This window comes from Oncorhynchus tshawytscha, linkage group LG06, assembly GCF_018296145.1.
Source record: "Oncorhynchus tshawytscha isolate Ot180627B linkage group LG06, Otsh_v2.0, whole genome shotgun sequence".
Classification (NCBI taxonomy): Eukaryota; Metazoa; Chordata; class Actinopteri; order Salmoniformes; family Salmonidae; genus Oncorhynchus; species Oncorhynchus tshawytscha.
The window spans coordinates 43,440,311-43,453,049 of NC_056434.1; the positions used below are offsets into that span (position 1 = coordinate 43,440,311).

The following is a 12,739-nucleotide window of genomic DNA, read 5'->3' on the forward strand; positions in this document are numbered from 1 at the left end:
ACAACAAAAAAGCCTGTCAGATGTCGTCCATCTTTTATTATCTAGCAGACCATAAGTCTGTGACCACGCTCCGTATGATTTACCAATGACTAGTTTCAGAACTGTTTTGGTCTTTCTGAAGACTTCCATCTCAAGAGGGCCATTGGGTCTCATTTGGCAGATTTTGGGGACATCTGTGGATGTTGGCAGACAGGGCAGAGTAGAACTACGCTCCGTACAGAATCCCTCACAGGGAAAGGAGAGAACACAGAGGGACAACACGCATATGCACAGGGAGGATACACAGGACAACACACACATACTGTACATACAGTACATACAGGTAACTGCCAAAATAAAGGAAAAACTTGAGTAAATGAGAGATACAGGGTAGATTGAAAGCAGGTGCTTCCACACAGGTGTGGTTAATAAAGCAATTAACATCCCACCATGCCTAGGGTCATGTAGAAAATTGCCCAGTTGCCCATTATTTAGGCAACCATGGCTAGAAGAAGAGATCTCGGTGACTTTGAAAGAGGGGTCTCAAAGGAGCATAGGTGTGTGTGTGCGTGTGTGTGCGTGCTCGTGTGCCTCTCAGTTAACAGATCTCAACCCAGTTGAACTCTTATGGGAGATTCTGGAGCGTCGTGTCAGACAGTGTTTTCCACCACCATCAACAAAACACCAAATGATGGAATTTCTCATGGAAAAATGGTGTTGCATCCCTGCTACAGAGTTCCAGACACTATGAATCTATGCCAAGGTCCACACTTGTTTCTCTTGCTGAGGTCAGTGGGGAAATGAATGGTTTGTGGATGTAAAATGTATCACTAGAGGTTTGAATTTGTCTTCAAATGGATGTCCCCTCTTGGATTAATCAAGGTTCCATTAAGTCGCTGAAGTAAACAACACCAGGCTCTTAATTGCATTCATGAGAGGGCGGTTTTAATTTGTCATCCTCACTGTGTTGTAATTTAGATCTGTTTCCATCAAGCATTACATTAGATTTACTCTATTTATCTCAGATAGCAGACGTATAAAATACAATATAAACATTTGTCGTAAAAGTATGGCATAAAAGTGGTTTGTAATGATTCCTTACGATATCCACTGAGATGCATGTGTTTTAGTCTACTGTACAGTCTATGGGTGAAAAATGAGAGATCTGATGGCTGATGTCATGAATGCTTACAGATCAATGGATACATTCTATGAATCGACTCACAGGTTGTGCTTTGCCTGTGTTGTGATGTCTCTTTATCTCTGTCTGTAGAGTGTACATCCTACACACACAATAGTCCGACAGGGTTATTTATTGGACTAGCTAGCAGGTACTGTACTGCTGAACCCATTGACATTTTGTTTTCCTGGGCCTCCTCCCGTTGGGGATGAATAAGGTTTCAAAGCCTCAGCACTGGGTGGACCGGATGACTGACACACTCCTCTGACCAAAAAGACATTAAACAGCACTTGAGTTCAATTACTGGAATCTTGTGCAGGGGGGGGGGGTTTGCTTAATTTGTGACTAGCAAGCCGTGATACATTGTACTTCACTGCCATATGCCTCAACAGCCTAGTACTTTACCTAGGAAGTGCAATGACATCAGTATTTCCGCGACGCTCTTTCAGTATACTGGACCTGACCGTTTATACACTATCATTCAGTGTTTTTAGTTGACCGTACTGTTCCTGAACTTAGTGAAGCGCACTGTTAAGTGAACCTCAGAACTTTGTGTCTGTGGTAATGCTGGTATGGTCTGAGTGGTCCTCACCCTGCAGTATGTCCTTCCTGTCCTCTAGGTGGAGCGTGAGAAGTCCAGCCTCCTGATGAACCTGCAGGAGGCCCAGACCCAGCTGCAGCATACGCAGGGGGCCCTGACCGAGCAGCACGAGTGTGTCCACCGCCTCACCGAGCGCGTCAACGCTATGAAGCGCCTCCACAGTGACAAGGAGATGGCCGACGCCCAGGAGTCCGAGACGCACGACGGGTTGCCCGCGCCCGGTCGCCGCGACTACGTGGTGAACATCCACGGGATGGAGATTCTGGAGTGTAAGTACAAGGTGGCGGTAACCGAGGTGATCGACCTAAAGGCGGAGCTAAAAGCTCTGAAGGAGAAATCTAACCAATGTGTGGAGGGCCAGGGGGAGGAGTGGAGCAGCAGCGATGGGAAGGTCCAAGCTCTGGACGAGCAGGTCAAACGGCTGGAGAAGAGCTGCCGCGAGGCCCGCGATAAGGTGACGCGTTTGGAGGCGGAACTACAGGCGGCGACGGGCGTGGCCACAGAGAGCCACGATATGCTGAACAGGGCGCAGGACGAGCTGGTGACATTCAGCGAAGAGCTGGCCCAGCTCTACCACCACGTGTGTCTCTGCAACAATGAGACCCCCAACCGCGTCATGCTGGACTACTACCGTCAGAGCCGTAACACCCGCAGCGGCAGCCTCAAGGGCTCTGAGGACCCCCGGGCACTTCTCTCCCCCCGCCTGGCTAGACGCCTCGCCGCCGTGAACGCTGGGCTCTCAGAGGCCCCCCGGAGCCCCATGGACTCACCCTCCAAAGACCCCCCCAGTGGGGACAACGGGACAACAGGGAGGGAGTCCCCAGCACCAGGCAGTCAGGGGAATCCCATCCGCACCCCCATTGGCTCCCCGGTCATCAACAGCTCCAACGGCTCTCCCTCCTCCTCTTCCGTCCCTCCCGAGGCAGGCGGGGACCTGCGTAAGGAGCCCATGAACATCTACAACCTGAACGCCATCATCAGGGATCAGATCAAACACCTGCAGAGAGCCGTGGACCGCTCCCTCCAGCTGTCTCGACAGAGGGCAGCCGCCCGGGAGCTGGCCCCCTTGTTCGACAAGGACAAGGAGGCCTGCATGGAGGAAATCCTCAAGCTCAAGTCCCTCCTCAGCACCAAGAGGGAGCAGATTGCCACGCTCAGGCTGGTGCTCAAAGCCAACAAACAGGTGAGAAGAGCAGAGAACTGAGTACCTAGCCTAGTTCCAGATGTGTTTGTGCTGTCTCGCCAATGACCGTAGGAGTTTGGCGACAGCACAAGCAGATCTGGGACTAGGCTAGGGCTGAGTACCTGGGAAAGTCATCACACTGTTCTCAGCATTATCCAAAAGGTTTGATCAATTTTCCTTTGCATAGTGCATTAAATTTGCCCTATTTTTTTGTTGGAGATATAAAGTGGCTAATATACACTGTTTATAATCTGATAACATGAAAGTAACTACACAATTAACCCTAACCCCACTCTCTATTCCAGACTGCAGAGGGGGCGCTGGCTAATCTAAAGAGCAAGTATGAGAATGAGAAGTGCATGGTGACAGAGACCATGATGAAGCTGAGGAACGAGCTGAAGGCTCTGAAGGAGGATGCCGCCACCTTCTCCTCTCTCAGGGCCATGTTCGCCACCAGGTGAGTGGCATGCTGGGATCTCATGCAGTCAATTACAACACCGATGTGTAAGACTGTGCAAAGACGATGAGTTGGGCCTCTGGTAAATCTCACTGTTTGAGAGTGTATTCAATCTCACTGTTTGAGAGTGTATTCAATCTCACTGTTTGAGAGTGTATTCAATCTCACTGTTTGAGAGTGTATTCAATCTCACTGTTTGAGAGTGTATTCAATCTCACTGTTTGAGAGTGTATTCCCCGGCTTACACAAGGGTGTTTCTTAGTTTATTGACCTAGTGTTGTCCCTCTCTCTCTCTCTCTCTCTCTCTTTCTCTCTCTCTCTCTCCTCTCTCTCTCTCTCTCTCTCTCTCTTAGGTGTGATGAGTATGTGACTCAGCTGGATGAGATGCAGAGACAGCTGGCTGCGGCGGAGGATGAGAAGAAGACCCTGAACTCCCTGCTCCGTATGGCCATCCAACAGAAGCTGGCCCTGACCCAACGCCTGGAGGACCTGGAGTTTGACACCGAGCAGACCCGGGACCGCGGCCGCGGCGCCAAGGTGCCCAAGATCAAGAGCAGCCCGCCCAAAGTAAGTCGACGAGCCGCCCTCACAGCTCCCCCCAGCCCCACCATGATACACAGCCCTTCTTCCACCTGCTCCCACACCTTCAACACCTCCCTGACCCTCTGCAGCCCTCCCTCCCTGGAGCTGCCCCTCTCCTCCAACCCCTGGTCGGCCTCAGACGGCGGCACTTCCCAGACCTCATCCCTGGTCTCCTCTCTGCCTCCCCTGGGTCACCCCCAGTGGTCCCTGGGCACTCAGACCTTCATCATTGACCCAGAGTCGCTGAGTTTAGAGTGCTGTCGACTCGTTAACAGTCGAGACGCCAGTCCGCACTCTCCTAGCTCCGCCCCCGTGTCTCCTTACCGCTCACCCATTCCTAAGACTTGGCAACACTTGTCACCGGGGTCGGTCAGAACTCGTACCCAAAAAGACGCACCTCGCCCCTCTGCTCTGGTCACATCTCCCAGCAACCCAGTCCCTCACGCCTACCATTCCAAGATGCCCTAGCCCTAGTCCAAGTGGGTGGGTGGGACACAGGGAGGAGGACAGACTGGTTTCCTGTTTCCAGTGTCTGGCTTGACCTATGACTATGCAGTACTGTGACATTCTTCTCAGGAATTGGCTATGAGAAGGAGCCCAACACAGCTCGTTCCATCTGCAGACAATAATCAAGTCTGTTTTGGGCTCATTTCTCATTTTTTCTGTAAATGAAGGGATTTAGGGAAGAAATGAAATATATGTTAGAAATATACCAGTAAATGTGACATTTTTATGACAAATAAAGTTGAGTTTTAGTAATTCTTCTGAGGATTTGTTATGCATAATGAGCTAAGATGGAGTGAAGGATACTTCTACATTTTGGAGATATTTGATTCCGTATGACATAAGTTTTTACTTCCTCTCTTGGCACATAAACTGTAAGCTTTTAGAGTAGAAGTGAAGTGCTGTAGCCAAGTCCTCATATCATACAACCTAATTATTGTCCACTATATTCCATTGTTAGGCAATTGAATTCCCCTGTTGTTGTCATTGCCTATGTTAATTATTCACTTTGTATAATCAAAGTCTGTTTGTAGTCAATATACACATTGCTTTTTCCGACCATCCATAAACTGTGCACAGAGCTACACTGTTACTCTGTTCTGTGTGTCTCATTGGGCGCCACCCAGTGGATGATTTACACAGTTGAAACACAGACACTAATAGCCATTGGAATTCCTCAGTCTATCCCAGGGATGGGCAATGCAGACCCGCAAGCAACTCGGGCCCCCGCCCGCATCAAAGTTGCTCATCTCTGGTCTATCTATCCCTATGAATGTTTGACACAGAAAATATAAAGCCTGGTTGAAATCTCAGGGAATCTTTGTTTGTAAAGCAGAGAAAGGCACCTTATCTATTTCTCCATGGTAGGCTTCTTTACTATGTAGGCTGCCTTACAGTACCTCTCTGACACAGTCTAGAAATGAAACCGTTTTGATGACTCTGCAAATCATATTAAAATTCAGGTCATCAAAATAGACGCGGTAAAGGGGTCAATGGAACTTGACCAAAACAATGGAATTGCCATGGAAACGCGTGGGGAAAGATCCAGGGGTTCTCCTCGTTGTATTTCACACTATGTTGAGGTAAAAATCGGAGTATAATGTTTGTATGAATGTCAACCCCAACACATGTCATCGTTACCAATCAACTGCGTTCCAGTTAAAAACAGCGTTGACTGCCATCAACGATTTCTGTATGATAGCTACATGTATGCTACTAGCTCATACAAACGGGAGTTAGCATTTAGCAGTCACTTCCTCTTAACCTGAAGAGGGACAACTTCTACATGTTATGCAGCAAAAACAGCCAAATATATCCAAATTGGACTTAAGTAACCACATTGTGGGCTGTTACAATACATAAATCATGACGGATTTGACGAATATCCACTTTGTTAAATCAGATTTGTTGAATGTGGGCCAATCTGGTCAACGTTGACTCCTTTGCCGCGTCTTATGATTTTAAGGAATCGTTCTAGTTTGATTAACATGTTCGAGCCATGATAATAACATGACTCTTGAATTGTCATCAAATCTGGAGCAAAAAGCATTTGACAGAAGTCCCTTCCACAAGTCTACAGCCCTATTCAGTGCCACAATCAATTGCCCCTTCTCTACACTATACTATGTACAGCATACTATAGCATGACATCATTGTGTCCTTAGAGTCTATTGTTAATATAGAACACCGTGTGTGTGTGTGTGTGTGTGTGAGTGAGTGAGAGAGAGAGAGAGAGAAACTGAGTGATTGATCTATGATGCTTTTTCTGTCAATGTTGATAGCTTTTTGTTGTGGCATGCATGTGACTTTGATCAGTCAGATCCAGGAGGAAGAATATACATGGTTTATATGCAGATATACCATTCAGAGCAGCATGGAAACCAGTGTGACCTCCTCTCTGTGACACTCTAACCACCTACCCAGACCTACTACGCTGATAACACACCCTGAAAATAACACCCTGAAAATAACACCCTGAAAAGAACACCCAAGCAGTTCAAAGCAACCCTATGCACATGCCATGTAGTGCCTGCAGATGGCAGTGTCTTAACAATTCCCAATGAGTCATTCCTGTCAAATGCTGTTTGGCCCTCATGTCCCTACCATGGATAACAAGTTAAATTACACTCACCTCTCTGTGGTTATTAGCTTTTGGCTCCTACAGTGGTCAAATGTTTTTACAGACACAATCTGAGGTGAAGAATGTCCATGTACATTCAGGTCCAATCCCTATAGGATAACATGGGTTGCACTTTGACTCTATAAAATAAAAACCCAAGACTGCAGGGTCATTCATTCATTAATGTGTTACAATTGTGTATGATATTATCACTTATCTGATCTAAAAATGCTGCTTCGTTTTTAGCCCATAGGCTTACATGAGCAGCAGTTAATTGCTCCGTGTGACAGTCACCATTAGGTTTTTGTTTGTTTGTATGTCTCTTTTTGGTGCAGCACAGAAAAATACAGTACTGGATTTGAAACTGTGTAAATGTTCTATGTGTGTCTGTGTTTTTCCCCTTAGCAGTGCTGTCCATCCTCCTCGAAGGATGGACAGAAGAATTCCTTGTCAGTTGGGTCAGACGAGGCTGGTTTTGAATAACGAGCAGTCTTTCAGTGATACACAAGTGCTTTATTGGCCTTGGAAAATGAACAGAGAGCTCCCTTTCTCCTGCTATATCTCTCTGGCTCTTTCTCTCTCTCTCTCTCTCTCTCATAGAAACATAAACAACTTCTCTCACACAATATTAACTACTGTGGTATGTCAGGCGGTAGAAAGCACGAATCATTTACTTTCTAGGCAAATAAATCAGAAGAAAAAACTTAAGAGTGCGCAGATTGTATTAACTCAAATGAACTGTATTACAGTAAGATATTAACTTGCAGAATGTGATATTCCAGTCAAATGAAAGTGATTACAAGCATGACTACTAAAAGCATAATCACTGCAATGCCATTATGCTCTAATGTTATACTCTGAAAGAGCAAAAGGTTCCACAACCGACGTCCTCTCCTCGGACATGTTGAGTTATTACGTGACGAGTCCCGTGTGTCTCTTTGTCCCTGACAAGTCTTTCCTCCTGTCTTGTGCACCCATGTCTTTGTCTGTCCCACTAACCCTGACTGTCACCACTCTGTATATCTGTCTAATGTATCAGTTTCTTGTAGATTGTCAGCAGCCTGCTTCCTCTGCCTCAGTATCGCCACTCTCCCCACCACTAAGGAGAGTCTCCCTAGTCCACAGGTAACGTCCTAGAGGCCTGAGCTCTACATCCCCTCCTGTCTCTTTCCGCTTCTCTCACTCGCTCTCCTTGTGACTTGGGCCTGCAGGATACACGCACAGCATGCCCCGCACGGCTGGTTCTTAAGCCACAGATATTAGTTCATATTCGCACTACTATACTGTACTTGATGGATCAAACACATTTACATAACAGGCATCTAGTCACACACACACACACAGAAGCCTGAGCTTAAGAAACTCATTAAGGCGTGAAGACTTGTTTATTTTTCTGACTCACAGCACGAGGCGTTGGTATTTATGACACAGCTACACTGAAACTGTATTGCTTAGTATAAGGGCTATAATTAGTGTTAGCACATGCATTGGTTTTGCATGAAGCTTTTGTCACCAGTAACACTCTGCTTCATTTACTTAATGCAGATCATCTACTTCTACTTAGATCAATTTCCTACAGAGCTAACTCAGTTCATCTCACTACAATCCCCAACCAGCCCCCTACAACCCACCCATACAGTAGATCTCATTGCCTCTGAATCATCCCTACAGGCAAATAAGTAACTGATGTCCTGTCTACTATTCCTTCTCTTGGTCATAGTGTTGTTTAAGCAAGTCAACTCTCCTCACAAAATATTTGAATGTTCTTCCTCTCCTGAAATTTGAACAATTTCCATCTCTGTTGTTTTTGGGAACAGTTTTGTCCCTCCCATTTGTTTGTTTGTTAATTTCTGAGCACTTTATAGCACCAGTGGCATACATGTCCTTTTGACTTTTTTCCCTGTTCTCCACTCCTCTCTTGCTCTTTTCTCTTCTCCCTCCCGTCTTCCTTGCAGTCTGAGTCCTAACATTGTGACGGCCCAGACACCAACCTTCTCCAGCAGGTCCCCCTCAATGGCCCAGCAGCCTCGCCCCCAAGGCCCCTAGGACTCGAGCACCCACACCCATGGACCCGGCCCTCACGGAGGCACACAGCACTAAGGACACCTGTCTCCCATCTCCCTCAACCTGGCACCCCATCCTGGTGCCTAGTGTTTGTGTCCCCTCAGCAAGCTCCTCCTCCACATACCACACTTTCTCCCGGTTGGTGAGGTTACAGAGCAAGTTCGGGATACTCCTCATTGGTTGGGCTGTAATAACATCACATCCTGTCCACGAGAGAGAGACTGGTGGACCAGACAGCAGTGCAAACACCAGAGTGACAAATTGACTGAAACAATGTCCTGTATCTATATGATTATTTATGATCTATTTAGCTGACTAATCTATTTAACTGGTTATTTATTGATTTGTGTTTGTTCATCCATTTATTCATCTGATTGTTTCTTGGTCATTCTTTGAAAATGGAATTCAAGATGTGTATTATTGCTGTGGTACTTGGACTTAAATAATGAGGATTGATTTAGCTCAGATTCATTCAACTATGGCTGTTATGTCCTTATTGCAATCTTTAAAAAATAAAATAATAAATCGATAGAACAAAAACCTCTTTCCCAATTGAATATAACAAGGTTTTGGATGGTCTATATCCTACAAGTGTGGCCAGAAATGTTCCGTCAATAACAGTGTTTCTTTTTGGTGACGTGAAAGGCTTACAAACTTGCCTAACAGACTAGACAGAATATTAGACGTAAAAGCATCTGTTTGTAAGCATAATCTCTACATGTGTAAGTGGTTCTGTCTTTTCTACCGTGGTCATGTTTAAGAATACATTGAATTTGACATCAATGCGGAAAGACTAATTGAATGGATGTGATATTGCATTACAAGGATAATGTTTGATGAGATGGCCGTTCTTGATTTCAATGACCAATCTAACGTAACTACACTTGAGATGCTTGTTTTTATATAACTTTTTTGCAAGGCATAAAGATGATATTTTTTTACCTCAGTTCTTTTTTTTTTTTTTTTACTGCTGAGGCGATTGGTTATGTTTGTCATGGAGTTGAGATCGTACTTGACATAGTCTCGAGTCTCTAAGGTAGGAGATGAGGAAGTGAGGTCTAGGTCTGTAGGCCTGGATGTGGCCTTTTGAATTGCACAGGTTTGACTTGACTTGATCATGACATGTGTGACATGACACCCCTTGGTTTAGTTTTTACACAGTTCAGATAACACATTGCCCCAGTAGTACCATGTTTCTGTCGAAGGACATTCGAATTGGCTCGTCTTAAGCTTCATGTTGTTTATGTATAAGGGATCGCTTGTTTCACTCTGTCTAACCCAAAAGAGATGACAGTAATCAGGCATTTTAACGGGGTATGGACTAAATAGGTTCAAACTAAAGGTAAGCTACTCTCTCCTCTAAACATCCTTCTTTACAAGCACAATTAGGACTATCCACTGAAGCAACAACACTGTACATTATTTTGTTTATATTTGGTTGGATGCTCTGTCAGGTCCAATGACTGTGGTGAGATCTCTGTCCAGGCATCTCTCTTCCCGGTTAACAGAGCCATAAATATCTCTACTCTGCCGGATGTAATAACATCACACTAACCAGCTAAATGAAAACAGGGATAAATCCCAAAGGCTTCCAGGATACCGGGTGTATTTTGTGAGTCATCCCTCCCTACACCTTCAGATCAATTTGCATTGAGGTTTGGTGATCTGGTGAAACAGACTTTTTTTCTTTTTCTTGGTTGAAACATTAATTCAAGGTGAGCCTAGAATCAAACTGTCTGATCATGTTGATGATGTAATCTACCTAATGTTGCATGAATCATTTACCTGATTCACATTCTCTCTCTCTCTCTCTCTCTCTCTCTCTCTCTCTCTCTCTCTCTCTCTCTCTCTCTCTCTCTCTCTCTCTCTCTCTCTCTCTCTCTCTCTCTCTCTCTCTCTCTCAAATCAAATCAAATAATGATTATGTCTTATGTTTGACCAACCAGGTTTATTGAGGGGCAATCTAAACATCTAGTTTCTTATGGATATGAGCCAGAGGCATTGAGACAGATTTTTCTTACAGTTCTACATGAATTGAATCACACCATAAGGGTGGATTCTGGTATTCTGGTAAGATGTGTATAGTAGCCATAAAGAACAAACACCCTTGGAATCCACACAATAAGCACAGGTGAAAGCATGTTAATTTGCAGTGGAGAATGGGTATTCAACTTCTGTACTGTATACATGTTTACATTGATTTGATTTCTGTCTATGTTTGTGGAATCACTTGTTTTTATTCTAAAACCTTCGGTGGAACAGTAGAGTATGAAAAATATGTGTGAGGTCCAAAGTTAGTCTAGTGTACGACTGGTGTCTATCTATGGAGAATCATTTACCCTACTGCCTTGGTTCTCTGCACAGGTTAACTTTATCAGTGGAAGATTGTGATACAGAGGGCAGTGTTAGAAGCCGGTAACATGCCTCACCCCCCCCGCCCAACAAAGTTGAGGAACTTTTATTTTTAACAGGCATCCGCTGCTTGGAACGTGAAGCCAAGAATACTTGCTAGCTACAGAATTACTTGCACAATCACTGTCTTAGTCTTCATGATATGGTCAGCAAGTTAGCAATGTGCCAGGAATCAATAAGAGAGAAAAAAAGAGGACTTAGGAGTTTTGTTCAAAGGAGAGCAAAGGACTGTAAGTAAAGTTCTTGGCAACTGCACACACACCACCCCTGGAAAACTAGCTGGCAAATTTGAGTTGTTTCAGCTTAGTTGTCTTTAACTTCATCACAGTGATCATAGGTCATAAAGGAGTGTTCCATATGTTAAGACATTGTATGGTGCTATTCTGATCAAGGTAGGAGCGTGACAGCCATGAACAGACAGACAGGCAGAGAGGGAAAGGGAACGAGAGGCAACTAACCAACAGGTAAGATGGTGTGAAGTGCCTCTCCAAGCCAGTAGAGCTCCTAGATTGATGATCTGTCATAGTGTGAATGAATCTCAATGATCTTATATGATTGATGAAATGATAGCATCTTAAGTCTAGAGGGTGTATTGCATGTGTTAACTTCATGCAGGTGAGAGGCAGTCGTGATGATGTTTTATTTTTGATAATTGCGTCTAGTGGAGATTGATTCATTTCAGTTTGACCTTTCACGCCTACCTTTTTTTGTTGTTGTATTATGCTGGTTATTATTACAGTATAATAACTGCATTATAAGTTGAATATATTACATTAAGTTTCAAACCATACAGTATGTAGAGCAGCAGTAGTATCAACCCGACATAGAGGAAGTGAGAAAAAATACTAGGAAATGGATCATACAGTAGCCGAGAAAGAGTACACAATGGTTGTTTAATTTAACAGTCACACTGGTATTCAGTACAGTATGAATGGCTATGGCCCTATGCCTGGTTGGACTGTACCAGAGTAAGTGCCCTCTGCAAGACCCCCCCCCTGGCCTTGTAAATTTGCCCATTTCTAAGTTAAGATTTCTCAAAAGTTGCTAGAAGTGAGGAATTTAAACCTTTTGTTTTTCGAGGGCATGCCCCTATAGCAAAATGTGCCCCTATAGCAAAATGTGCCCCCCCAAGGTCAGTCGCTCCTATGCCCCTGATGGAGTCCCCTGGAATCTTAACTGAGGTTTAGAAACCCTAATCAGTTAAGAAAAAGGGACAGAAAGACAGCAATATACTGTATTGGGTTGTCTTGTTAATATTTCTTACTGCGCTTAAAACAGTGTAACATCTGTTTCAATAGGAAATAAAACAACTGTCTTGGACTGATATAGGACGTTTGTGCTTCGCTGAGTCTTTTTTCTTCTCAATTATGATAATGATAACCTTATGTCATCCTTCTCATAACAGTTTGCATGTCTTTGAAAATGTCACCCTATCATTATGGCTGTTTATTAGGCTACAATCAGTAGCACAACCCTGCCCGTCTTCATTGTACAGTAGATTGTATGCAAAACACCTTCCAGGTTCTGTGCTCTAATTTTTAAATACCCGCCCGAAGCTGCAATATCTTCATATTGCAATATTGATCCCTTTTAAGTGAAATTATTCTGGTTCCCTTTCTAAAGGGTATTGGGGAGAGATGGTTCCTCCAATGAGAGCA

The 12,739-nt window shown here is 44.5% G+C and overlaps 1 protein-coding gene across 2 annotated transcripts in view; it reads left to right on the forward strand.

Moving 5' to 3' along the window:
- Positions 1-10,515, forward strand: part of bicd1a (bicaudal D homolog 1a) — a 101,260-nt gene extending 90,745 nt beyond the window's left edge. The window contains exons 5-9 of one of the 2 annotated variants that reach the window (XM_042323284.1): positions 1,780-2,943; positions 3,249-3,400; positions 3,754-3,967; positions 7,655-7,730; positions 8,561-10,515. In XM_042323284.1, coding sequence (XP_042179218.1) covers positions 1,780-2,943; positions 3,249-3,400; positions 3,754-3,967; positions 7,655-7,708 — 1,584 coding nt within the window. In that variant the 3' untranslated portion in view covers positions 7,709-7,730; positions 8,561-10,515. The other variant, XM_024423890.2, reaches the window with a different exon arrangement.
- The last annotated feature ends 2,224 nt before the right edge of the window (positions 10,516-12,739 follow it).